General features: G+C 46.8%; 1 protein-coding gene across 1 annotated transcript; it reads right to left on the bottom strand.

The window, feature by feature from the left end:
- Positions 1–15: 15 nt before the first annotated feature.
- MPL (MPL proto-oncogene, thrombopoietin receptor) lies at positions 16–15,873 on the bottom strand. Its single transcript, XM_043574649.1, has 12 exons — positions 15,720–15,873; positions 15,438–15,570; positions 14,953–15,131; positions 14,104–14,402; positions 13,548–13,710; positions 13,167–13,293; positions 8,694–8,872; positions 8,389–8,531; positions 6,609–6,768; positions 6,348–6,444; positions 4,171–4,258; positions 16–3,952 (listed from the first exon to the last, which is right to left on the bottom strand). The coding sequence occupies exons 1-12, from the start codon at positions 15,796–15,798 to the stop codon at positions 3,557–3,559; spliced, it is 2,043 nt and encodes a 680-aa protein (XP_043430584.1). The 5' UTR covers positions 15,799–15,873; the 3' UTR covers positions 16–3,556.
- Between the last annotated feature and the right edge of the window lie 12,115 nt (positions 15,874–27,988).

The raw sequence follows: 27,988 nt of genomic DNA, 5'->3' as shown, positions 1-27,988 counted from the left end.
TTGAAGCATTCCTGTTTGTTGTTGTTGTTTATTTCCAATTACCTAGACGACTTGGGGTTGGCAACTGGGAGCCCCTGAAACCCAGAGGAAAGGTTATCTAGAGTCAGGCTGGTCAGGGCCTCAAATGTTAAGCTAAGGAGTTTGAACTCTATCTGCTGGGCATTGTGGAATCAGTGAGTTTCTGTATAGGGAAGGGCCAAACAAAACATATCTGAATGCAGGACAGGGCCAGCAAGCTTCTGGAGTAAGGGAAACTGTAGAGAAAAAGGAAAGGGTAAGTAAGGGGACAACCTTGGGGAATTCATACATTTTAAAATAAAAGAATGAAAGAAGCCAGTGGAGATTATACTGACATGGACCTTCAAGGGGGAGGAATTTCATATATGCAAAATGGTCAAGAAGAATGATGACAGAAAAGGCCAGATTTGGCCACTGACATATAAGTCATCAGTGACCTGGGAGAGAGCTGGATCAGAAGAATGCATGCTTGGGGAAGGGGCAGCAGAAAGAAGGGTGGGGGTGGGGACAGTGTAGAGGCAGCAAGCATGGGATACTTATGTGAGAAATTTGGGATTGAGAAAGGGGCAGAGCATGGGAACTTGAGGGAACCAGTACCAACAGGCCTATGCATATTTGAAGGTGAAGGCAAAAGAGCCAAGGAAGGTTAAAGAAGTCAGGCAAGGGCCAGCTGATAGAACAAGGTGCCTGGGTTACCTTACCCAGGAAGAAGTGGGATAGAAAACACAGGGAGCTTTCCAGTCTAGGAAAGAAAGAAAGAAGGCTTTCTAGTCTACCAAAGGTCACTGCTCCTGTCAGGCAGCCCTCTCTTAGAGCTACTCTCTCACAATCTAGTAACCACACTCCCCTCCCCCCTCCCTCCTTGATGCCTAGGGGTAGTCCCACTCCCCACCATTGCTAGTGCTGGGGTACTGCACTAGTCTTAGGCTGGAGGGAAGGAGAACAAGGCTTTAAAGAAGGATAATTAGAGGCCAAGTTGCTGATTAGATGGGGGAACTCCCACCTGAAGGACCCGAATCTAGGAAAGCAAAGGGTATGGAAGGAATAAAATTTGGTGACATCCAGGGGGTAGAAGAGCCCAGTTGGGATAATAAAAATAGCTCAATAAACACTGAGTATTTACTATGTGCTTTGCGTTGTGTTAACACTTTTAATCCTAATGTAGGGAAACACTAGAAGAGGAAGAGATCAGGTTCTGAAGAGTGAAGCTAAAGATTTAGAGGTATGGAGTGGGATGAATAGGAAAATCAGTCTGGAGCTAACATACAGGTTGGGTTTAAGGAGAGATACTGGAGGCAGAGATATTAGTTGGAAGGCTGTAGCAATAGCTCAGTAGAGATGGAGGAGATGGACCCTAGGAAGTGAAAGTGGTGAGGACATGATGGCTGAGTGGGTGTAAAGGTGAGAAGTTTAGTGGTTTGGCTCTCAATCTTAGTCTTGAGTCCCTAGGAATAGAGTTGGAGCCTTGACCATAGCTAGTGGAAGGAATTCTGGAAAACAAGTATACTGGATGTCATCCATTTGTCCCATTCAGATCCACTCTTTGTCCCTATCTACCATGCGCTGTACCCTGTGAGGCTGATTTATATGGCTTACCTCAATGGATTACCTTGGGCTTTGGTTTCTGTTTGGGTTCCACAAATGGGAGGATACTATGGATTAAATTGCGTCTCCCCACCCCCCACCAATTCATATGTTGAATTCCTAACCCCAGTACTCCAGAGTGGAACCTTATTTGGAAATAGGGATCATTGCAGATATAATTAGTTAAGATGAGGTTGTTTCAGTGGGCCCTAATCCAGTGAAACTGGTGTCCTTATAAAATGGGGAAGCTTAGACACAGATACACACAGGAGAATGCCATGTGAAGATAAAGACAGAGTTGGGGGTGATGCTTCTAGAAGCCAAGGAACCCCAAGATTGCCAGGAAACCCACTAGAAGCTAGGGGAGAGACCCGGAACAGATTGTTCCTCACAGCTCTTGGAAGGAACCAACCCTAATGACACCCTGAACTTTCAGGCTCCAGAACTGTGAGACAATACATTTCTGTTGTTTAAGCCACCAACTTTGTGGTACTTTGTTACAGCAGTGCTAGCAAACTAATACAGAGGAGAACAGAGGATGGGGGTAGAGTGAGAATGAGCTATTTATTCCCGGTTCCCTCCCTGCCATGTCCCTACAGGTTGGTTGTATCTTTCTACCAAAGGTCACTGCTCCTGTCAGGCATCCCTCTCTTAGAGCTACTCTCTCACAATCTGGTAACTATACTCCCCCCTTACCTCTTGATGCCTAGGGGTGGTACCAGCTCCCAGTTATTGCTAGGGCTCGGGTGCTGCACTAGTCCTTGATGGTTTTCCTAAATCCTGCCTTATCTTTATAACTATGGCCTTTATTAAACTCATCAAGATGCCCAGTTCGAGTGTGCTCTTTCTGCCAAGACCCTGACTAGTACAGTGGGTATGTTTGGAGCCAGCAAAAAATACCATTTATTTGTGAATTTGAATGAGTCAGGGGAATCTATAAACAGAATGGCCTAAGCACATTTACTGCTGAAAATGAATGGCCTAGAGAATGAGGGAGCTTGGCATGAGGTTAAGGGGGCATTGTCCAGAAAGATTTTCTTCATTTAGAAAACATTTATTGAAGGCCTACTCCCATGCGCCAAGCACTGCTCTAGGTGCTGGGGGGAAAAGACAAATAAATCACATTGCTTGCCTTCAAGGAGCTCACAATCTAGTAGTGGGAGACAAACATGTAAACGGTCACTTGCATAAAGCATCACAGGTACTGTAGTAGAAGTCAGGGCTGCAGATAAGAACTTTGGAATGATCAGCTTATAGGAAAGTCAATAGACTCTTGAAGAACTATAATAATTAAGGGGTGGAAAACATGCCTGGATAAGAGAATAATAGGAAGGAATAATTACAATAGTTCAGATATATTAAGCACTTACTATGTCCTAGGCATTGTGCTGTATTTGGATTATCTCAATTCTCTTCACAAGTCTGTGAGGTTCTGTCATTATCCCTATGTTAATAAACAAGAAACCAAGGCTCAAAGACTTTAAGTTATGTGCCCAAGGTCACACAGCTAACAAGTGGGTAAGAGAGGAATTGAACCCAGTTCTGATTCCAGAGTTTATGCTTTCACCACTACTCCTATACTCAGAGCCAGGAGAGATGGCAATATTATGGAAGCCAAGGTAGGAGAGAATTTAAAGGGGAAATGAGTAGCTACCATGACAGATGCCACAGAGAGATCAAATAAATTGAGGACTGATAAGATCCTACTTGATCTTGCAATTTCATGGTTTGAAGTGAACTCTGCCAGGGTAGTTTCCTTAGCAAAGTAGGGGACTAACTAGTCTGAAGAGCAAATGGGAAGTGGGGATGTGGAGATGTCTTTTCAAGGAGTCCAGCATTAGAGAGGAGAGAGGAAACAGGTGAAAGTTAGAGCAGCTTGGTCAAATGAGCCTGGCGTGAGAAGCGAGGGTGCTGGCTTTATGTCAGCAGCAGTACCAAAGGTCGTCATCAGTGGTCAGTGTCGTGGAGCCCAACTATGAGGACAGACAGAGGGGGATGGACGTGAGGTCTGAGAAGTTTGTGTTGTGGGGTTGGAGTGGGTAGGGAGGTGGGGAAAAGAGGTCTGGTGGGTTTGGATCTGTCCAGGGTACTGGGAGAGAGGGGCCTGCCAGCAGCTTAGAGGTAAGTAGGAATGGTTGGCAATGTGAGTGGTACAATAAGACCCCATCTCAGCCATTGGTGGGCACACAGACAGAGGCATGGTCCCCAGGCAAGAAGGAGGCAGTCTTCGGTAGTCCATCTGGGCCTGGGAGGAACACAGGGCCACGGGAGTCTTCTCTGAGGACTTGGGTAGAATTTCAAGGGGGCTGGGTTCCACTTCCTCACAGGCATCTGAGACTGCAGTCTTGGGCTGGGAGAGATGGGCGGGGGGGGGGGGGGGGAAGGAGTCCAGATTAGAGCAGGTCCTGTGGGAGGAAGACCTGGATTGTGCAGGAAGGAGGGTTAGGCTGGGGGTAGAGCTTAGGGATGGTATGCTGGTGGGTAGGGGTCTTGGAAAAGCGTACGTGGGGAAAGGGTCCGGGTCCAGGCAGGGCTGGTGGTGGGGAGGGTGGAAGGGAATGCACTCACTGGACTCAGTGCTGCAGTATCCCTAAGGTACTGGGCTAGGACCCGGTGCAGGTCTGGAAGTGAGGGCCACAGGGCATGCTTCAGACTCCTTGGGGAGAAGGAAGAGAAGGAGACTGAGTTACAGGAGTGAATTAGGAGGGAGGAGGAGACCACGGAGGTGGGCGTGCAGCTGAGATCAGGGAGTAAGACTTGGAGAGGTAACAGTGTAGTCAAGGCAATAAAGGAAGGTAGAGGAGCATAGGTGAAAAGGAGGGAAGGGCAGTCAGTGGTGGGGAGTTTCAAAAAAGGGGTTTGAGTATCCTCAAACACCCCTGCTTCAGCGCCTTTGTACTTGCCATTTTCTCTGCCTCTTGATTTGTTTCCTCATTTCATTTGGGTCTCTGCTCAAATGTCTCTGACTGCCATCTCTAAAATACTATCACCTCCCTTCCCCATCCCTATGTCCTGCTCTGCTTTATTTTTCTTTATAGCACTTATTGTATATGTATTATATTATTACACATTTTGCCGGGGGGGGGTGTCTGTCTCACTCCACTAGAATATAAACTCCATGAGCACAAAGAGTTTGTCTATTTGCTCAGTCCTCCAGGGTATAGAACACTATCTGGCCCAGAGTAGGCGCTCAAAAAATTAGTTGAATGGGTGCATGAAGAGAACCAGAGGGGTTTATTACTAAGTTACTGGGGAAGGTGGTCTCTCTGGGAAGAGTACGGATTAAGGTATGTTGGGGGAACCTCCAATTCTTTCAGCTCATATTTCCACATGGAAAGACTTTAGCTGAACATTTCAGGCTTCTTTTGCTACCTCATTCGTATCTCTCCAAGGGGAGGAGTGATTTATCTGGCAAACCAGGGACAAGGAACTGAGTATGCCTGGTTCAGCAGCATCACCTTCCTCCTCTCCCCCAATTTTTTTGTTGGATCTGATTACCTGCATAGAGGCTACAATCTGGTCTGCTCATACATATGAATGGATTAAAAATTCAAAGAAAGACTTGTATGTTCAAGGAGAGATGGGAGCACAGAGGAGGGACATCTAACCTAGCCTAGGGTCACCAAAAGAGGCTGCTTGGAGGACTTGTCTTTTGAGCTAGGCCTTCAAGAACCGAGAGGTGTTACCAATGGAAGGACTGAAGCATAAGGATGCTATCCTAATGTTTTTGTTTGCTTTCTCTACCTTTAGTTGTTTATAACTTCCAATGGCATTTCTTCTCAGCCTTAGTCTTCCCATATAAACAAGTCATTAATAATATTTATTTAAGGACGTGCTATTTGGCAGGCTTTGTGCTGAGGATTTAAAGATGACCAAGTAAGGTAGAGGGAAGACATATAAAGAAATAAATACCGTAAAATGCTACTGGTACTGTGATAGAAGTCTGTACTGGGCACAAAGAGAGTAGCCAAGAGGCGAGGGTTAGGAAAGTTTTCTAGGAGTTGGTGGAGAAAGTTATTTAAAGATAAAAGGGTATTAGTCATCCAGGGAGGGTATTCCTGGCAGAGGGGACATCATATCCCCTGCACTGAGAAGTAAAACCACTTGATTTGTGGAGGAAATCACCAACAGTTTGGCAAGGCTGAAGCACAGTGTGGGGGTGAGGGGGTGCAAATTCTGGCAGGGGCCAGATTTTACAGAGCCTTGCTTATCATTCCAGAGTCTGGACTCTATCCTGGGGAGCTAGTCATGAGACTTAAGGAGGGGAGTAGCCAATCCATGTGTGCATTTTAAAGAGACTATTTGGGTGGCTGTGTGAGGCTAGATTGGAGGGAGAAGAGGTTCTGTTTCAGTGAGCCCGGTAGTGTCTGTAGGGCTAGAAAAAGGGGGCCACTATTTGAGGGAGGTTTAGGAGGTGGAATGACCAGACCAGGCCAGACTAGATAAAGGGGAGGGAGGTGTCCAGTGTTCTGGTCTGAGCGATGGGTGGACAGACAGAAGCCTTGTTGCTGAGATGAGGAGCCAGGAGGTGGGGTTGTTTGAGGTGTCCAGGATAGCGGGCATGTTAGAGTGTAAGCAGGCGGTGCGACTCCCAGGGGAGACGTGCAGGAGGTGGCTGAAGCCACAGGTGTGGCCCTGCGGTCCTCGGGAGGGCGGGTGTCATTGAGAAACCCTGGGATGCTTGTTTAGAGGCTTCTGGCCCCACCCGGACCACGGTCCCGTCTCCCGCGTGACCGGGGCGGTACCTGTAGTGCGCAGGAAACTGCCACCTCAGCAGCAGCAGGCCCAGGAGGGTGCTGAGGCCCAGCACCACGAGCAGAGCGGTCACCAAGGAGATCCAGGCTAAGGGACGAAACCAGTCAGACCTCTGCCGCCCCAGGCTGGAGCCCCGCCCCCAGGCCGGCCAGACCCCGCCCCGGCCCCGCCCCTCACGGCCCGCCCCTCGCTGCGCCGGCGCCCCTCCAGTCGCGCAGACGCAGAGCGCCTTGCCCCGGCCGGGCCCTCACCAGTCTCGGAGGCAGTGTCTACGCTCACTGGATCTGACCAGGCGCTCCAGGGGCCTTGGTAGGTGGGGCCGTGGAGCCTGGCGCGGAGCTGTAAGCGGTAGCGGGAGCGCGGGCGCAGCTCCAGGGTCTCTCCCCGGGCGCCGAGAGGCGGCTCCAGCACCTGCGCGGAGGGGGAACGAGCCGGTGGGCAGGCTCCGGGCGGCGGCCTGCCGGCGTCGCTGCCTCGAGAGCCTGGCATCCTTTTGGCCAGAAGCGTACAGCTTTGAATCTTCGGGGATCTCCCTCCCTCCCCTCAACGAGCCTCCTTGACAGAAAACATGCATCCTGGCGGAGAGCCTCTCCCTGACAGCGGTCTCGCCCTCCCCAGGCACGCCAGGCCTTAGACGCGCCCCGACACACACGCTGGCACACAGACCTCGTTGCACGGAGAACTAACTACTCATCCTGACCCCAAAGCATACACACACTGACCAGGACACGCGGACATCCCGCCAGAGGTGCTCACCAGGGTCCAGGTCGGGCGATGGAAACCCCGGGCACATTCAGATACTCAGGGCCACACAGATTGTTCACAAGTAACACGCATCCAGGAGCGGATGCTAGGTGCTGGGGGCACAAGGACAGATTCCAAACAGAGAGAACAAGCGTCGTGTGGACAGGCAGGGAGACTAGCAATCATGTGGCGAACACTTAGGAACTGCTGGTGATATGCCAAGTGCTGGGCTGGGCACTGGGGAAAAGGATGAATGAAACATGGTTTCTCACAAGTCTGATGAGGAAGACATGCAAACCAGTAAATTATCACAAGTAATTAGTGCTATAATGATATAAGTAGGGGACTATGGGAACATGAAGAAGCATGTCAGGCTGCCTGAGTTGCTTGGTTGGGGGTTACTGAGTAGTTCTGTGTGCTAAGAGCATGGAGGGCCAGGCTGGGTGGTCAAAGATGAGGTGAAGGCAGTGGTAGTAGGGATGTGAGGACTGTCGGTACAATAAACTCAACTTACTTGTTGATAAATGGAGGGAAGGGACAAGGGAAAAGGAAGAAGAGTCCAGTATGACTCCAGGCTTGGATAACTGGGTAAGTGGTAGTGCCATTGTCAGATAGGGAACAGAGAAGTAAGTCTGAGGATGAAATACTGTATGGTTCCATTTTGTTAAGTTCAACAACAGCAAAAACTTATCAAAATAGTAGTGGTGTCAAAATAGTAGTTGCCTTGGGGGGGGGTGTGACTGTAAGGGGCACAAGGAGCTTCTGGGATGCTAGAAATAACCTTTGTCTTGATCTGGGTAATAGTTACATGGGTGTATACATGTACAAATTAATCGTATATTTAAGATCTGTGTACTTTACTGAATGTAACTTATACCTCAATAAAAAGGTAAAATAAGCTTGGGGAGGAAGATGAGTTTAGTTTTGGATATACTGGGTCTGAAATGCCCCTGGGGGCTTTTATGTAGAGCTGTCTGGTAAGAAGTTGTATATACGTGTGGTTAATGAGAATAAAAGCAGGAAAGAGTGAGATGGTTCAGCCAGAGAAATAGTATGAGAATCCGGAGAAACTGATCCCAAAGGCAAAGGGAAGGCAAAATTTTAAATGGCAGTAGTCAACAGTATCAAATGTCAAAGAGAGATTAAGATACCAGTTGAATCAGATAAACGTAGATCTACAAACCCAGACATAGATACATGGACACCTTCACTCTTGATAACAGATCCAATAAAACTCAGGAATACCGTGTGTAGTGACGTCTGGGGGCATTTTCCCCTCGATCGTACCTTCCAGTCTTGATGGCCTTCTCCTGTGTATCGGAGCTGATAGCAGGTCTCTCGGGCTCCCCACGATGATGGGTGTTGCCATTCCAATTCCAGCTGCCCGCTGGAGACCTCCCTCCAGTGCAAGTTTGGAGTGGGGATGAGCACTACAGGGATGCCAGCAGGGACTGGCCTAAGCCCTTTTGTGCATGAGATATCATGCCACCAGGGCCATGGGTCAGAAGTACCAGAACTGGTGATGCTGGGCAAGGGGTCAGGAGTGGTCGGGGCAGGAACTATGTGGGAGGGGAAGGGAAGAAAGTTCTTACCAGCCTGGCGGATCCAGAAAGGGGAGCCCAAGTAGCTGTGAACAGCACCCTGGGCTGTGGTCACCTCCACAAGGATGTGAATAACACTGTCATTTCGTGACTTGAAGTGGCAGCGAGAGAACTGGGAGGGCTGTAATCCTGGATTTTTCTCCTCTTCACACTTCTCCCAGATGGGGTCCCTAAGAATCATCCCCATAGAGTTATTGAATCAGGCCTGCATCAGAGACTAATCCTGATAACTCCCATCCCACAGGGGATATGGCCTGTAGGGACCATAATGTGACTCCTCCCTCAGCTTCCAGACCTTTCTCTGTCTTCCTGCCATGGTGTTTTGTTTTCTGAATTTTACTTTGGTGTCCAGCCTCTAACTCTTAGGGAAAGAGCTAGATGATACATGAAAATAGCATGAGCTATAGAGTTCATGTCTTGGCTTATTGGTATACAACTCTGGTAGATTGTTTGATTGATCTTTGCTTCCATTTCTTCATCGATAAAATGGATTAATAACACCTACTTCACTGGATTGTTTCAAAGAGACTTCATCTGTCTGGTGGAAACATACTTATGTTTTTAATCTGTTGTACAGCAGCTCTGTTAGTCACCTCTATATATTAGTTTACTATAACATTATTACAACATCCTCCCCAACTGGCTTTACTGCCTCCATTGTCCACTCCTTTCAGTTTGTTCTCCACATAGCTACCAGAATTTGCTTCCCAAGTGTTGATCTGCTAATGTCCAGCATATATCACAAATCTGTCCACTTACTGAAATCTTTAACACTGCCACGTGAGATGAACTACCTCTGTCTCCTGCCTGGATTAAGGCAAAGTTCTAACTGGTGACTCTGCTTCTGTCTGTACTTCTTTATAATTTCACAGAGAAACCTATCTTTTTAAAATGAAAATCACATCACGTCACTCTTCTGCTTAAAATCCTTCAATGGCTCTCTGTCCCACCTTGAATCCAAACTCCATACCGGGGACCACAGGGCCCTATATGATTTAACTCTTTCCTACCTGGCCATTCTCCTATAATTCTCACACCCGTTTACCACCCTTCATCCACGTGGGCCTTCTTTCTGTGCTATGGATATGCCACATGTACTGCCTTTGCACTTCACCTTGCCCTGGGTTGCTCTGACTCTAGGTCTTCATGTGACTCATTCTTTTTTGCCACTTAGGTGTGGTCTCTAGGTTCTCTAGACCATAAAGTCTAGATTAGCACCCACCCCCCACCCCACTTAGTCTCTACCATATAACCTTGTTTCTTGATTTCTTTACTACTTTGTCACCCCTTCCTTTCCCCCTGACTAAAATGTAAGCCCCAACATTGTGGAAACTTTTCTGTTTCATTTGTTACTCTATTCCAATGCCTGCTACATAGTCACCCTCAATAACTGTTTATTGCACAAGTGAATCATGTCTCCTTCCTGATTATAATGCCTAAATGGCTAGCTGTTCCTAAAATTATTTATTAATATATTTATATGTTTACTTCTTTATTCAACAAATAATTGATACCATGTGCCGGGCACTGTGCTGGGCACTATGAATACATAGAGGAATAATCAAGGAGCTCTCATTCCAGTGGAAGAGGCAGAAAAACAGACAGTTGGTATTTTTCTGTGGTGTGCACTGGCTGGTTGGGGGGGCATATCAAGGAGGATAATCTAACCCAGACAGGGAGGGTCAGAGAATACTTCCTGGACAAGGCAGTGCTTAGACTGCATCTTGGACCGTAAATAGGATAGGCAGAGGGGACAAAGAGACGTACCAGGCACATGCTTGTGCACAGATAAGAGATACAGTGCTTTGGGGGAAATTAGAAGTGTGCAGAATGCTCTTAGCTTAGAGGGCCTGGTGGCGAGTGGTAAATGGGAGAGGGCAGACTAAGGTCATAGATGGCCTGATGACCTTTGTAAGGAGCTTGAGCTTAATCTTACAGTGATTATGGAGACATTTAAGACTTTTAAACTGAAAAATTGTCATAATTAGCATTGTACTCTGGGAAGATCACTGTAACTGCAGGTTGTAGGAAAGAATTCGTGAGGGCAGACTAGAAGCAGGGAAATCTATTAGGACACTTTCATGGTTTCCATGTATGAGGTGATGAGGACCTGAACTGGGGTTGTGACAATGGGGGTGGAGTAAAATATATGGATTGAGGGGATACTGAAGAGGTAGAAATGATAAGACCATTTCTGATTGCATCTGGAGGGTGGGGAAATGGCAGAAGTCCAGAGTGATTCCCATGTTTCAGTTCTGAAAAACCAAGTTGATGGTAGGGTGGAGGACAAGGAAGGAGGAGCAGCTTTTGGTAGAAGAAACGATGACTTTAGTTTTGCTCCTCTTTAATCCATTCATGGCACTTCTAGACTATGGAAATCTGTGCAGGTATTTAAAAGAATGAGTTACTGGGGCGCCTGGGTGGCTCAGTCGGTTAAGCGTCCGACTTCAGCTCAGGTCACCATCTCACGGTCCGTGAGTTCGAGCCCCGCGTCGGGCTCTGGGATGATGGCTCAGAGCCTGGAGCCTGCTTCCGATTCTGTGTCTCCCTCTCTCTCTGCCCCTCCCCCATTCATGCTCTGTCTCTCTCTGTATCAAAAATAAATAAACGTTAAAAAAACATTTAAAAGAATGAGTTACATCTTTTTGTAATGGGCTCCAAGACATATTAAAATTTTTTTTAATGTTTATTCATCTTTGAGAGAGAGACACACACACAGCATGAGCGAGGGAGGGGCAGAAAGAGAGAGAGAGAGAGAGAGAGAGAGAGAGAGAGAGAGAGAATCCCAAGCAGGCTCTGCGCTGTCAGCACAGAGCCCAATGTGGGGCTCGAACTCATGAATTGTGAGATCGTGACCTGAGCTGAAGTTGGATGTTTAACCAACTGAGCCACCCAGGCGCCCCTCCAAGACATATTTTTAAGTAAAGAAAGTAAGTTAGCAAACCACAAATATAATGGGATCCAACTTATACTGAAAATTAAATGTTGTGTATAGACATGTTTAAGTACATAGAAAAACTGGAAGAATACATTAAAGCTGTTAATGGTGGTTCTTTTCAGTATTCATTAATTTAACATTTGTTTACTGAGTACCCTCTATGTTCCAGGCACTGTGGTAGGTGAGAATACATTGGTGAGTAAAACCAGACATTGACTTTGCCCTTAGGGATCATGTATAGTCAAGATCAGCCTTTCTCAATTGGAGTTCTGAGAAAGAGTGATATTATCGGTCAAATAACTCCATAAAGTATAAATGTAAAATTGTAACTATGATAAGTACTTAAGAAGGAGAGGTGTATGGTACAATAAGTATATATAATTGGACCCAATGGGGAGGATGAGGGGAGGGTTCCCTGAGGAGGTGACATTTGAGTTGAAAATTGAAGGGTAAGTAGAAGTTAAGACAGGAGGGCTGGGTAGATAGCAAGTGCAAAGACCCAGAGGCAGGAGAGACTAGGGCAGATAGCAGGGGACCAAAGAGTCAGAGAGGAAAAGACAGCATAATGTAAGGTGAAGCTGAAGGCATAGGTAGCGGCTAAGTCTTTCGGTACTTTATAAGGCCACAATAGGGTTCTTCATCTTTCCTTCCTTCCTTCCTTCCTTCCTTCCTTCCTTCCTTCCTTCCTTCCTTCCTTCCTTCCCCAAGATTAGTGGGAAGCTATTGAAGACTTTAAAGCCAAGAGTGTTATATTCATGTTTGCACTTTAAAAGATCACTCCAGGGGCATCTGAGTGGCTCAGTTAGTTGAATGTCTGATCAACTCTTGATTTTAGCTCAGGAGCCCGTTTAAGATTCTCTCTCTCCCTCTGCCCCCCTCCCCTGCTCACTTGTTCCAGCTCTCTCTCTCTCTCTCTCTCTAAAAAAAAAAAAAAAAAAAAAAAAATCACTGCAGTTCCTATGTGGAGAATGATTTGGAGGATTCAAGAGGTGCCCAGTTAATAAGTCTTCCTGGTAGCCCAAGTGAGCTAGGGGAATGGCAGTGATGAAAAGCAGGCAGGTTCTAGAGATATTTAATAGGTAAAATCAATAAGACATGGTTTTAGGTTGGATATGGGAGGAGTGACAGATCAGTGAGGTGCTTGGTGGTAATTCTTGAAGGCGAGGTTGTGATTGGATTTGATAGATAATGGAGGGCTGCAGTACCTATTTGAGTAGGGGAGACCATTCAAAGTTTGAGTTTAACAAAGGTCACTCTGTCAGCAGCATGAGGGGTAAATTGCAGGTGAATGAGAAAATAGGCAGTTGCAGTGGTCCAGGTGACATGATTAAATCTGAACGAAACCAAGGCATTCCAGTGGGGATGGAGGGAGATTAAGAAGGTAAAGTATCTATCCGAGGATTAGGGCGTGGAGGCCAGTTGGCTTTGGGATAAAGGAGGGGAGTGAAGAGAACCACGAACAATCTCTCTCTGTGTGATTGTCTCTCTCTCACTACCTCAAGCTCAATCAGCAGTTCAGCTCTCACCTGTTTCCGGGACAGCACCGCGCCCTGCTGTGGTAGAAGAAGCCTTGGGAGCTAGTGTGGTTCTGTTGCTGCCACTGACAGGTAACAGTCTTCAGGTTCAAGGTAAAGCACTGCAGTCCAATCTCCACTAAGTTAACAGAAGGAAGTCCCATCAGGGCCAACACATTCCCGCTCTACAGAGCATCCAGATCATCTTCACACATAACTTGGAATATTTACTTTCATTCATTGTTCTCTCCTTGAATACAGTACACTCTGTCCAGTGGCAAGTTTGAGGTCATCAGGAAGGACCATGGCTCTCAGAGCTTCCATTTCCAGTCCAGGCCTCTCTAGAGATCTTTTCCATCTCCTCCCCATCTTTCCATTCTTTTGTCGACTCACCTGCATCTCCAGGCAGGTCCACAGTTGCGGGGAGGGACCAGGATCCCCAGGAGCCATGGAGAGAGACCCCGTCAGGTTGGCTGCGCAGCTGGAGCTTGTAGGATTTACCAGGCTGGAGCCCTGAGATGAGGCAGCTTCCACTCATCACTGTCAGAGATGAAGCCTTGGGAAAAGAATCCCAGCCTCAGAATCTAGGTCTGCCTCTCAACCAAGACAGCCTCCATCTCTTACATTTGAAGCCCCACAGTGTACCTGTGGAGAGATGCCCAGTTCCCCACTGGATAGATATGCACACAGACTAGGGGCCAGATAGGTTGGTTTCAAGTGGTGTTCAGAACTTTTAGGGAAAGCCCCATGACCTCAAAGGCCTGAAACACTCAATTTTGTTGGTATGAATGACCCAAAGTGGGAGATTCCTAGATAGACATGGTTCCCACGCCCATACTAACTCCCCAAAGACCAACCCAATCTGGAATCCCTGAAGTACAGCCTGCCCTTTCTTGGGGCAAAATTAGGGGTAGGAGATAGGAGGTAGGGCAGAAGAAGGCCAGGATACTTCTCTAGTTGGGGAGGTCTGCTCTGGTCGATCCTGTTGGGGCATCATGGGCTGAGCACACGGAGGCTGGTGCAGAGCTGGGGCTGGGTTTAGTCTCTGCAGAGCTGGACAGCAGGTTTCTGTGGGCAGCAGCTGCATGACTGTGAGAGCACTGGAATTCCTGGGATCCTTGGGGCCATAGCGGAGTTCATGCCTCAGGAAAGCACTGATTTCGGGAGCTGGGGTCTCCCAGCTGATCTGAAGTTCCCCTGGTTGGCTCCCGCCCACAGCCTTAATGATATTTGGGGGAGCTGGCAGGCCTGAGGGCAAGACAGGGTACATCAGAACTCTCTGAGTGCCACAGTCTATGGTTCAACCCATGGACTGTAGAGGGAGGAGCTGGAAGCTGGATTGCAGGCAGCCCCTGGGTTCTAGAGGATCACAGACCATTGCTCTCCTGGAAGCCAGGGCAAGGAAACTCCTTATCCTTTCTCCTTTCATCACTAGAACAGTGGCCTCTTTTTAGGTTTGTTAGACTCAGTGCTCCTCAAGAGCAGGGATCTCTTCATTTCTGTATCCTTGTCACCTAGCACAGTGCCTGGCACATAGTAGGTAGTCTGTAACTGTTGAATGAGTAGATGAATAGGTTAATGATGGGGAGTGGGGCACAGGTTGTCTCTGGTGTGAAATGAAGTCTAGTTTTGGATGCCAAGTCTGGGAAGAATGATAAGGGGATCTTGAGGTGCCTCTAGCATCTGGTAATGAAGGGCATCCATGTTGCCCCAAGAGAGCACAGACCAGTCTGATCCTAGGAGCTGGATGAGGGGCCATCAAATAGAGGGGCCAGGGTGACAGGAGGATGGCCCTTACCCACACTATCCACAAAGAGCACCCGCTGGGTCACAGTCTGGTTCAGAAACATGTTCTTCACCCAGAGGTGCAGTGGAAAGAAGAGGCGAACTTCATCCTGGGCTGGAAACTGGCACACATATCGAGTTCCAAAGGGCAGCACGTTCTCAAAACTAAGAGGGCAGACACGGGGCTTCTCCCTGTGGGAGTAGGAGAAGTCTGTTCTACCTACGTTGCCACCATGACAGGCTCTGAGGACCCAAGTCTGGGCCCAAGCCCAACTTCTATTTCCATTACTGTCACTTTTCTTCTCAGTGCCTGGGATAAGTGGGATTGGGGGTTATGCAGGGGCTGAACTGGTGATATCCAGAGCACATCTGTTCTTTAAGTAGCTATTGAGGGCATGTCCCCTTATAGGGCCAAAGGCAGGGAAGGTACAGGGGCTGGGTTCGGCTGAGGTAAGTACAGGACAGATACAGGGGAGTGTGGCATAGCCCAGCACATACCCTGGATAAGCATACAGCAGCTGGTATGTTCCATTGGGTGCTGCTTCTTCCTCATCCCAGAAGCAAGTGAGGTCCTCAAAGGTTTGAGAGAAACATTTCAGGGGCTCTGAATCCGAGGCCAGCAAGGAGGTATCTGAGGAACAGCTGGTGAGTTGGGCCCTGGGTCCTCCCAGGCATGTTTATGGGCAAGGGTAGGGGACTAGTGGGAGCCTCCTACCTTGCACCCCTCCCAGGGCTCCCTCTTCCTGGGTACAAGTGGTCTCCACCCTCCACACACCTCACCTTGGCTGCTGACTTGTGCCAGGTTTTGGGGGGCCAGGAGGAGGCAGGAGGTGACCACCAGGAGGGCCCAGGAGGGCATCTTCTCCGGCACTGTGTGCCTGCCTTAGCCCATCCTCCTCTCAGGAAGCCGGGCCCCAATCCCCTCCCGGGCCAGCCCCTCAGGTTCCTGTCAGATACAGCCCCACGTCCTGTCCCTGTCCCTGCCCCTGTGGGGCCCATCCAGACCACACTGGGGCCAAGGGCCAGGGGAGGGAGAGTGGGAGTGGGCAGGAGGGTAGGAGGAATTTGAAAGAGAAGATACAGGCCTTTTGGGAGGGAGATGGGGGTTACATTTTTGACTGTGTACCAGGAGGAGACTAAGCCTCTGTGTGTTTCTATGTCAACTGTTATAGAAGGGCGTATTATCAACAAGAATAGCAACATTTACTGAGCACTTACTATGCTGTTACGTGCTAAGGACTTTATATCTATTGACTCAGCTCATCCTCACAATAGTCTTATTTCCATTATAGAGATGAGGAAACTGAGATGCAGGGAAGTTAAAAGATTTGCCCAAGATCACAGGCCTACTGAGAGGTAAAGCTCAGGAGGTCAAGCTTCAGAATCCAAGTGCTTAACGACCACACCACGCTACTGGAAGGTGTAAATCCACTGGCAAATGACTGCCTCACAACCATAACAAAATGGTGGCTATTTCCACTTTAATGGGTTCTGTAACTTTGTGCGCACATTCTCCCTGAAACTGGATGTGCACCCTCCATTTTGTGTAGTCTCCACTGCTGCCTCTAGTCCTTTGCTACTCAAAGTGTGGTCTGTAGACCAGCAGCAACAGCATTACCTGGGGGCTTGTTAGATATGTGGGATCTTAGGCCGCACCCTGGACCTACTAAAACAGAGTCTGCACTTTACCAAAATCCCCAGATGATTCAAAATACACATTTAAGTTTGAGAAGCACTGGTCTCAGTGGCTCAGCTTGTGATTATCTTCTTCACATCAGTAGCAAGAGAGTAGGTATGATCCCTTGTCCAAAGCCCAGGCAGGGACTGCTCTAACTATGGGTGGCTTTTATGCCACCTCTCAGGAGCTCCGACTCTTGCAGGGGTAGAGGGGAGTGCAGGTCACATTAACTTCCATATTTAGCCCCTCTGGGGCTACCATTGCTGGCTCTGCAGGCTAAGTGGCCTCAATATCACCTTTCTCTCCTCCTCCTGAATGAATGTTACTTATAGAGAGATGGGAGGGGCAGGGTGGGGGGTTGGAGGGAGTAAATGGAAATCCTTTAGCCCTCCTGTGAGGGCTTACTTTCTCTGGCACTGTTTCTCTGCAAGAAGTGCCTGAGGCCAGGTTTGTTCTGGTTCCTGTCCAGCTCTCAGGTTACAAGGACCAGCTTCCTCTGTCCAATGGGGATGACTTCGGATGCCTCCCCAGCCCCCAGTCAAGGGCCACCCAACCTCTAGGTCAAGTGAGAGGGGAAACACATCTTTCATGTTCACAGGGTCCCAATGCTTTGATGCTATGTATATGCCGATGACTTCAAAACTAGTATTTCCAGCTGTGACTTCCTCTGGGCTCCAGGTTGGATTGCCAACTACCTACTTGGCATCTCTACTTGTGTGTCTAATGGGCATCTTATACTTAAGTTGGCCAAAATAAAACTCTTGATTCTGGTTCCCACCCCTAAGCCTGTGATTTTGTTTCTTTTTCCTCTAGTCTTACCCACCTCTGTAAATGGCACCACCGTCTACTCAATTGACCAAACCCAAAAACCCCAATACTCCTTGATTCCTATCTTTCTCTTACCCTACATTCAGTTCACTAGTAAGTCCTATTCAATATTCTTTCAAAATGTACCGTGAATCTGAACACTAGTTACCACTTCCCACCATGCTAGTCCAAGCCTGGACTACTGCAGTAACTTCCTACCGCCTTCCCTCTTACCTGGGGGCCGTCCGTCCTCCAGTCCTCCACATGACAGAGAGAGATGTTTAAAATGCAATTCAAACTTCTTCATTCCCCTGCTTAAACCCTCTGATGATTTCCAACTGTGCTTAGGATAATATCCAAACACCTTCTAGCAGCATACAAGGTCCTGCTTGACGTGGGCAAGCTTACTTAAATCTTATCTCCTACCACTGTCTTCACTCTCAACCAGCCACAATAACCTCATTGTGTCTCTCCTCTCAATCCTTATCACACTCAACCTTTCTGCAACATTTGATATTCTCCTCCTTCCTTGCCTTCTACAATGTACCACATTCTCCTGGTTTCCTCCCACCCCTGGAACATTCTCTCCCACTTTCTTCCTTTCTTTACTCTTTCTCTTAAATGTTGTTTCCCAGGTGTCTTTGCTTTGCCCTTTATTTCCCTGAGTGATCTCATGGCTTCGATTCCATCTGCAGACCAATTACTCCCAAGACTGTACCACTCTCTTGAACTTTGAATTCTCAGTTACTTATTGGATGCCTCTGTTTGTTGTACCATAGGCACTTCACGTAAACTCACCAAGTCCCAAATGCAAATATCTCTAACTCCCATACACCCTTTTGGATTTTCCCTTCCTATGTTCTGCATCTCACCCTAGGCTCCTGGCATCTAAGCCTGGAACCTGAAAGTTATCCTCAAATCTTCATTCTTCCTTCACTCCAGCATCCAAGCCTTACTGTGTCTGTGACCTCTACAGCGAGGCAGTATAATAGTGGTTAAGGATGTAGAACCCGCAAGACAAGGGGCTTTATCTGAGGATCGAGATGGGGGCTTTGCACTCCTGCATGAAAGGAGGTCCAGCTACCTGTCCCTGTCGCATGTCCATTTTTCTCTGTTTCCACACAGCTGAGCATTCACAGAGTAGGGAGTAAACTTCAGACTCAGTATTAGGCATCACCGGTGCCTTCCCCAGTCCTTTGCTTCTTTAGAACATCGAGCAGGAACTAGAAGAGTCCTGGGTGAAAGGAGACTGCTTAGGTTTGCCTGTTCTTTGGCCAAAGGGTTCCAGTAGGCTCCTCAAGGTCCGGCCCCGGTCAGCAGGCCTAGGCTTTTCTGTTGGGATATAAAGCCAAAACCCCGGCTTACAAAAGCCTGGATTTGATCTCTGTGTAGCAATTGCTCAGAGAATTTAAGGGGTTGCTGGATGAGGCTGGGCTCACGCGGCAGGGTGCTGTTAAACCACTCTCTGGGGGCAGGAAGGAGCCCTGTTTGGTAGCATTTACAGCTTTTTTGGTGCAAATATTCCACCGTGGCCAATTTCAAGCTGCTAACATGATGTCGCTGAATAGTGAACTGGGAACAGAAATACCTCTTATGATCCCATATCTGTATCCCCCTTTTCCAAGATTTCCAGCACCAGTGAGACAGTCTGGGATAGGTAGCTCCAGGCCCCTGGATTCTCCATCTCTCCATCACTTTCCCAGCATCACCAAGCTTCTCTCCAAAATGATTGTTCTACTTGTTCAATTGTTCTAGCAGTGGGTCAGAGCACTGTATTTTCTCCACACCTTTGTCGATGTTGTTTTAAATTTGCTATTCTGATAGTTGATGAATGGTCCAATCTCCTTATTCAGTGCCTTTTCTGAACCTCAAATTTGCTTTTATTCTTTCCCTGCTTAAAATCCTTTCATGGCTCCACAGGGTCCTTTGGATCAAGACTCTTCTCTCGATGCTGGAACATAAAAGGCCCTTGTACCTTTTATCTTCCCCTTCCTGGAATCTCTTCCCCACAATGCTCCCTTCACTATTTTCCAAACCCAATCACCTTTCCACCACAGGGCTTTGGTCCCTTGCTCCCCCAGACACAAGGACCCTCCAATCTCTCAGCCTGTTGGAACTTTCTTTGTGATTCAAGAACTGACCGGAAGTCATGACTCCTTGGGAGTCTTTTCTTATCCCCCAACTATATGTAACAGAGGAGAAAGGCTAATTAAAAAAGAGAAAGGCAAATTCATATTCCTTCCAGAGGCCTTGCAGCTCTTTTGTGATTATGAACAACTGAGTGAGCCTTTGGGCATGGCCTTGATAAGAGGGAGTGAGAGAGCTAAATTTGCTGAATATGAAATTGGTGGGAATTTTGGAGCATATTGTGGTAACTCCAGAGAAAAAGGAAGAGTGCTAGGAAGTGAAGGACGGCAACCTGAGGAGAAGAGAGCCTCACCAGTGAGATTTTCAGTCGAAGGACTGTCGGGGGAAAGTTCCAGAACAGTGATGACTAATACTCAGTCTGAAGTTTATTCCCTACTCTGTGAATGCTCAGAATCCCTAGAATACCCTCAAAACATTCAACAAAAGGGTCCTCTACACACAACCTTAATTCATGGTGTTTTAGGAACAAAGGGAGAAAATGACACCTGTGGAGTGGAGAGATAGGACGGCAGCCGCAGAATTCAGGTTGAGAGGTGATCCTGAGGATGTGAACCATGGGAGGGGTCCTAGTAAAAACAGGAGGGTGTGGACTTCCTGAGGATGTGGAATGGTGACTGAGCTGTTCTAACTGGATATAAATGGAAAAGGTGGTCCCAAAGGGCTGCCTTGAGGACATTTGGGTGGCCTATGAACAATCTTTCCTTCCTCTGGCTCTCTCCAGAGTTTTGTGCCTCTGTCGGGCTTCTTTTATATGTGAACATCTGTGCTGGGCCTCCATCTGAGCTAGATGAGCTGAGAACCCTGCCAAAGGGGAACTGTCCTCCTAACTCACTCCTCCCGGGGAAAAGCTGGCTGGGAGTGAACCTGCCTCTTCCTCCCTCAACCCCTATCTTAGCATTAATCAACACCTAGTATTAATCAACACTAGCTATTTGTCAGCACCATGCTATTGCACGGTCTCATTTCTTCACACCATGACTCTATCAGGCCCTTGTCCTTACTCTCCAGAAGCTAAAATGCAAGCCGAGATGGGTTAAATGAGTTGTCCAAAGTCACTCTTAAGGGGCAGAGCTGAGATATGAATTCAGATCTGTTTGATTCCAAAGCCTGTTCTTTTAGAGACTACAGAGGCACTTCTCATTAGGACCACTGTTTCTTCTGTCTCATTCATTTATTTAATAGTATGTGCCCGGCACAGGGCCTGGTGTGAGTCTCTCCCGCAGCAGGAGGCTGAGTTCAAAACAGGCATCAAGAGAGGCTTACTTCAGGTAAATGGAAAAGGACCAGTATTTGTCCAGCAGTGACCCCAAGTGAGAGGGCTGCAGGGGACCTGGTCAGGTCAGCCCTCTGTCCACCATCCTCCATGAGACATCCTGGCTCCTGACCTGCCGGGCTCTCTTTGACCCCTGAGTCCACGTTTCTTGCTGTGGGAACAGGCAGACCAGCCCCTGCAGCCAGCCCCCTAGATGGCTGGCTCTGCCCTGGGAGAGGGCCTGGGTGAGATAAGAGGACCCACAGCCGGCAGGAGGAGCCTGAGCTGGCTGGAGGGCGAGGCAGGAAATCACCCCTTCCTTGGGGGGCCAAGGGGGAATGACTCAGGGCTGACTGGCGGGAGTTCCGTTTTTGTGGCCTGGATGGGCTGCAGTGGGGCCTCTTGGATAATGTGCTCAGGGAGGCCTTCCCCAGCCGCCTGCCTGCTGAGGCTTGGAGAGGTGTGCCTTTTCTCTTCCCTTTCCCACTATTTCTCTGGAAACAAGTTTGTGCTGCTGGGCTGGTCTCTTGCTCCACCCCCTGCCCAACCCAGGCCGTCTCCTGCAGGAATACAACCACTGAGGGAAACAGTGAGGACTGAAGCCAGAACAGGTGTGGGCAGCCGAGGCTGAGAATCTGGGTGCTCTGTCCCGCAGATTGCCGCCTTGTCTGTAGCGGGGCTCTGGCTGCTAGGAGGCCACAGTGGAAATGTGGACCCGGGACCCGGGGCATGCCGCATATGATCAATGCATCTGTGTTGAATTTCGAAGTTGTATTCTACCCCAGTCTGGCCCCTTTCCACTGTGCTAGAGAAGCAGCATAGCATTACGTCTTAAGAGAGAGACCCTGAAATCAGAATAGCTAGGTTTGAATCTAGCTCTGCTATTTCCTAGCTGTCAGACTTTGGTTAAGTTACTTACTGTCTCCAAGCTTGTTTTCTCTCCTGTAAAATGGGGATAATAGTGGTGCCTACCTAAGAGGGTTGTTCAAGATTGAAGGAATTCATATGTACAAAGTGCCCGGAACAGCCCCTGGCAGGTAAGTACCATGTAAGCATTAGCTGCTGGTTTTTTTTAGTGACTGGTAACTCCATCAGCCCAGTCATCTATACAGAAGCTTGGCAGTAATCCTAGATTCTTCCCTTCCCCTCCCTGCCACAGTCAACCCCCTCCCCTGATTCTTCCTCCTGTGCATTCCTTCTCCGCCCCCCGCGACCCCCCCCCCCCCCCCCCCCGGCTCACCACCTCTTGCCTGCACTACTGGAACTCACTGATCACTGATCTCCCTGCCTTCACGCTTCCTTTCCTTAACACTTTTATGGAGATATAATTCACATGCCATAAATCTACCCACTTAAATTGTGAATTTAGTATTCACATATATGTACAGCCATAGTCAATTTTAGATCTGATCTTTTTTATCTCCTCAGGAAGAACTATGAAATTTTGAGCTCTTGCCCTCCTACTCAGCCCTAAGCAGGCACTCATCTACTTTCTACCTCTATAGATTTGCCGATTCTGGACATTTCCTATGAGCGAAATACAAGAAAATGCAATATGTGGTCTTTTGTGCCTAGCTTCGTTACTTAGGATAGTATTCCCAAGGCTCACGCATGTTGTAGCATGTGTCAGTACATCATTCCCTTTTTAATGGCTGTATAATACTCCACCATGCGGATAGACCACATTTTGTTTATCTGTCATTAACCATTTGAGTTCTTTCCACGTTTTGGCATTACGAATATGTTTCTATAGACATTTGTGTACAAGTTTTTGTGCGGACATATATATTTTTTTAAGTTTATTTATTTTGAAAGAGGGAGAGAGAAAGAGAGAGAGAGAGAGAGAGAGAGAGTGAGAGAGAGAGAGAAACTGTGAGAGGCAGAGGGGCAGAGAGAAAGGGAGTGAGATAATCCCAGGCTGTCCGCACAGAACCTGACGCGGGGCTCAAACTCAGGAACCTCAAGATCATGACCTGAGCCCAAATCAAGAGATGGATGCTTAACTCACTGAGCCACCCAAGCACCCCTGGAAACTTATGTTTAATTGAGGAACTGCCGGACGGTTTTCCAAACAGGATACACAATTTTACATTCCCGCCAGTGGTGTATAAGGGCTCTGATTTCTCCTTGCCAACACTTGTTATCTTTTTGATTGTAGCCATCCTGGTGGGTGTGAATTTGTATCTCCTTATGGTTTTGATTTTCATTTCCCTGATGATTGATCATGTCAAACATCTTTTCATGTGCTTATTGGCTATCTGTAGATCTTGTTTGGAGAAAGATCTATTCAAATTCTTTGCTCATCTGGGGTGCCTGGCTTAGTTAGTTGAGTGACCGACTCTTGATTTTGGCTCTGGTTGCAATTCCAGGGTGGTGGGATCAAACCTCATGTTGAGCCCCGCGTTGAGCTCCATGTGGAGCCTGCTTAGGATTCTCTCTCCCTTTGCCCCTCCCCAACATCCATGTGCACGTGCGTGTGTGCAACCACACACACACTCTCTCTCTCTCTCCAAAAAATAAAGAAAGAAAAAAATTAGGGGCGCCTAGGTGGCTCAGTCAGTAAGCATCCGACTTTGGCTCAGGTCATGATCTTGCGGTCAGTGAGTTTGAGTCCTGCATCGGGCTCTGTGCTGACAGCTCAGAGCCTGGAGCCTGCTTCAGATTCTGGGTCTCCCTGTCTCTCTGCTCCTCCCCCACTCACGCTCTGTCTCTCAAAGATAAATAAATGTTAAAAATTTTTTTTTCTAAATCCTTTGCTCGTTTAAAAATTGGGTTGTCTCTTTATTATTGAGTTGTAAGTCTTCTTCATATATTCTAGATACAAGTCCCTTATCAGATACATGATTTGCAAACATTTTCCCCATTCTTTAGTTTGTCTTTTCACCTTCTTGATGGTGACCTTGGATGCACAAGTTTTCTATTCTGATGAAATCTAATTTATCTACTTTTTATTTTGTGACTTGTACTTTTGTTGACCTAAGAGTCCATTACCAAATCTGAGGTCATGAAGATTTACTCCTATGTTTTCTTTTAAGGGTTTTATAGTTTAGCTTTTGCATTTAGGTCTTTGATCCGTTTTGAGTTAATTCTGTATATAGTGTTTGGGTAGAGGTCCAACTTCATTCTTTTGCATGTGGCTATTCATTTGTTTCAGCAACATTGTTGAAGACTATTCTTTCCCCATTGAATGGTCTTTGGTGCCTTTGTTAAAAATCAGTTGACCTTAGACACATGGGTTTATTTCTGGACTGTCTATTCTATTCTATTCTATTCATTTATCTGATATTTGCTGCTTTGTAGTTAGTTTTGAAATTGGGAAGTGTGAGTCCTGCAACTTTGTTATTCTTTTTCCAGATTATTTTGGGTTTTCTGGATCCCCTGCAATTCCATATGGGTGTTAGAATCGGCTTTGTCAATTTCTACTAAGAAGCTAGCCGAGATTCCGATGAGGATTTCATTGAGTCTGTACATCAATTTGGGAAGTATGATCACCTTAATAATATTAAGTTTTCCAAATCATGAACATGAGTTGCTTGTCCATTTATTTAAACTTCTTTTAATTTCTTTTAGTGATGTTTTGTAGTTTTCAGAGTATGAGTTTTGCACTCTTTGTTATATACATTCCTAAGTATTTACCTTTTTAAAAATTTTTCTTTTTTCTTTTTTTTTAAATGTACATCCAAATTAGTTAGCATATAGTGCAACAATGATTTCAGGAGTAGATTCCTTAGTGCCCCTTCCCCATTTAGCCCATCCCCCCTCCCACAACCCCTCCTGTAACCCTCAGTTTGTTCTCCATATTTATGAGTCTCTTCTGTTTTGTCCCCCTCCCTGTTTTTCTTTTTGTTTCCCTTCCCTTATGTTCATCTGTTTTGTCTCTTAAAGTCCTCATAAGTATTTTACCTTTTTAAATGCTATTATAAATGGAGTTGTTTTCTTCATTTTTGGATTTTCCATTGCAAATGTGTAGAAGAAAACTGTTTTGTGTGTTGATCTTATGCACTGCAAGCTTGCTGAACTCACTTATTAGTTCCCATAGTTTTTAGTGGATCCCTTAGATTTCTGATATACACAATCATGTCATCTGCAAATAGAGATAGTTTTACTTCTTCCTTTCCAGTCTGGGTGCTGTTTATTTCTTTTTCTTGCCTAGGTGCTTTGGCTTGAATCTCCAGTACAACATTGAATAGAAGTCGGGAGAACAGATATCCTTGTCATGTTGCTGATCTTAGGGGGAAAGCGTTCAGGCTTCCACTACTAAATATGATGTTAGCTGTGGGTTTTTGAAATGCTCTATGTCAGGTTGGCGAAGTTTCCTTTGATTCCTAGCTTGTGTTTTAATCATGAAAGGGTACTGGGTTTTGTCAAATGGTTTTTCTGTTTTGAGATGATCTATGTAGCTTGAAATTTTTTATTCTATTGATATGATATATTACATTAAATGTTTTTAAGTTTATTTATTTTGAGAGAGAGAGAGAGTGGGAGAGGGGCAGAGAACTTAAGGGAGGCAGAGAGAGACAGAGGCAGAAAATCCCAAGAAGGCTCTGCACTGTCAGCACAGAGCCCAATGTAGGGCTCAAACCCATGAACTGTAAGATCATGACCTGAGCTGAAGCCAAGAGCTGGACGCCTGACTGAGCCACCCAGGCGCCCCACATTAATTGGTTTTTGAATGTTAAACCAACCTTGCATTCCTGAGATAGATCCCATTTGGTATATAATCCTTTTTATATGTTTCTGGATTCTGTTTGTTAATACAGATGGCCCTTGAACAATGTGGGGATTAGGGGGCACCAGCCTCCCACACAGTCAAAAATCTGCATATAACCTTCCACTTTAACTACTGATAGCCTATTGTTGACCAGAAGTTTTACTGATAACAATTGATTAACACATATTTTGTAGGTTATATGTATCATATACAGTATTTTTACACTAAAGTAAGCTAGAGAAAAAAAAGGTTAAGAAAACCATAAGGAACATAAAATACATTTCTAGTACTATAAATTATTGAAAAAAGTCTGCATATAAGTGGACCCCATGCAGTTCAAACACATGTTGTTCAAGAGTTAACTGTATTTTCTTGAGAAATAAGAAATATTCTTCATATCCACATTCATAAGCTATACCAGTCTGATGTTTTCTTGTGATGTCTATGCTCTAACTATCAGGGTAATGATACCGGCTTCACAGAATGAATTGAAAACTATTCTTTCCTAGTTTTTGGACAAGTTTGTGAAGAATTAATATTTATTCTTCTTTATTTTTTTTAAATGTCTATTTATTTTTCAGAGAGAGAGAGAGACAGAGTGTGAGCCAAGAAGGGGCAGAGAGAGGGGGAGACACAGAATCCGAAGCAGGCTCCAGGCTCTGAGCTGTCAGCACAGAGCCCAACGCGGGGCTTGAACCCATGAACTGTGAGGTCATGACCTGAGCCGAAGTCTGGCGCTTAAGTGACTGAGCCACCCAGGCGGCCCAGTATTTATTCTTCTTTAAATGTTTGGTAGAATTCCCCAGTGAAGCCACCTGAGTGTGAGTTTTTCTTTGATGGTAGTTTTAAAATTAGCAATTTAATCTCCTCACTTGTTATAAGCGTATTCAGATTGCCTTATTTTTTCTTGGGTCAATTTTGGTAGTTCTTTTCTTTCTAGGAATTTGTCCGTTTCATCTAAGGTATTTACATTTATGGGCATACCTTCACCTTCACTCTTTGCTCCTCTGTAATCCATTCTCCACACAGTGGCCTGGGTGGTCTTTTAAAAGATGCAGATCTGATCAGGGCACACCCAGCTATTCAGCTCTTCTGTGGCTGTTCTCTGCCCTGAGGATAAAGACCCCCCCTCCTTGACGCTGCCTGGAAGGCCCAGCATGGGTCCCTTCACAGAGCTATGTTCTCCCTTTGCTCCAGTGACACAGAACTCTTTGCAGCTCTTGAACATATCACATGTCACAGGTGCTGTTTCCTCCACCAGGATCTTACCGCCTGGCAAACTCCTTTTTTTTCGTGGCCTAAATTAAGAAGTCACTTTCTCTGGAAAAGTTTTCTGACTCTACCTCCCTTCTATGTGTTTCCCAGGCCCCCTCCCTCTCTGACAACTGCTCTATTTACACTGCTCTATTTCATTGTTTATATACCTGTCACCCCACAGGGTCACCTTTGTTTATATATTGGTCTCCATCAAGGACTTTTTTTTTTAAGTAGGCTCCATGCCCAGCATGAGGTTTGAACTCACGACCCCAAGATCAAGAGTTGCATGTTCTACTGACTGAGCCAGCCAGGCACCTTCAAGGACAGCTTTTGAATCCCTACATCCTGGACCTCAAGATATCCCTGAAGTAGATCTGAATTTCATTGTAGCAAATTCTACCTCCCCTGTCCTGCATAGCCTCCCAATTACTCCAGTTCATTTCTTCTTAACTTCAGCCCTAAGCTCCAACCATTCAGGTCTTCTTGGAATACAGATTCTGATCATCACAACCACCCCTTCCAAACTCCCTGCATTTGTACATAACATCGGCTGACACTGAGTACTTACTATGTACCAGCCTCAATGCAGCCCGTGCCCGTGTGATCTCAGTGCTAACAACAGTAAGGCAGCTATTACTAACCCCATTTTTCAGAGAAGAAAAATGAAGCTCAGAGAGGTTAAGTGACTCCACCAAGGTCACACAGACAGTAGGTGATATAGCAGGAAGGTGGACATGGGTCTGTGGGATTCCAGAATCGTGCTCTTAAGCAATGCCACACTGTGCTATGCCTTCTTTGATTTCATCTGATTCACTGGAAAAAAAAAAAGTGTGCAGCAGGACAAGTCTTGTTTCTTTTTTGTTTTTGAGAGAGAAGGAGAGAGAGAGAGCGAATAGGGGTGGGCAGAGGGAGACACAGACTCCAAAGCAGGCTCCAGGCTCTGTCAGCACAGAGCCCGACACAGGGCTCGAACTCACAAACTGTGAGATCATGACCTGAACTGAAGTTGGACACTTAACCGACCGAGCCATCCAGGTGCCCACAAGACAAGTCTTGTTTCTTAAGGACCAGTGGGAGAGAAATCTGAGGACAGCAGTGGCAAATCCAAAGGAGAAGCAAACCTGAGGGCCACCCAGCCCGAGGGAGCGACGTGGGCCTAGCTCGGAGGACAAGGGCGCCTCCCGGCACACTATGAG

Source organism: Prionailurus bengalensis, chromosome C1, assembly GCF_016509475.1.
Source record: "Prionailurus bengalensis isolate Pbe53 chromosome C1, Fcat_Pben_1.1_paternal_pri, whole genome shotgun sequence".
NCBI lineage: Eukaryota > Metazoa > Chordata > Mammalia > Carnivora > Felidae > Prionailurus > Prionailurus bengalensis.
The sequence above is the reverse complement of the archived record's forward strand: the minus strand, read 5'-3'. Positions and strand labels throughout refer to the sequence as shown.

Bases quoted from the DNA above. Each gene is read 5' to 3' on its own strand.
- MPL (XM_043574649.1), bottom strand. From the start codon at position 15,798: ATGCCCTCCTGGGCCCTCCTGGTGGTCACCTCCTGCCTCCTCCTGGCC. The intron at 8,873-13,166 runs GTGAGAGCTGAA...GATGATTCTTAG, and splicing joins CGGTGCTGTCCCGGAAACAG to GGACCCCATCTGGGAGAAGT. The intron at 6,445-6,608 runs GTGAGGGCCCGG...TTCGTCCCTTAG, and splicing joins AGACACTGCCTCCGAGACTG to CCTGGATCTCCTTGGTGACC.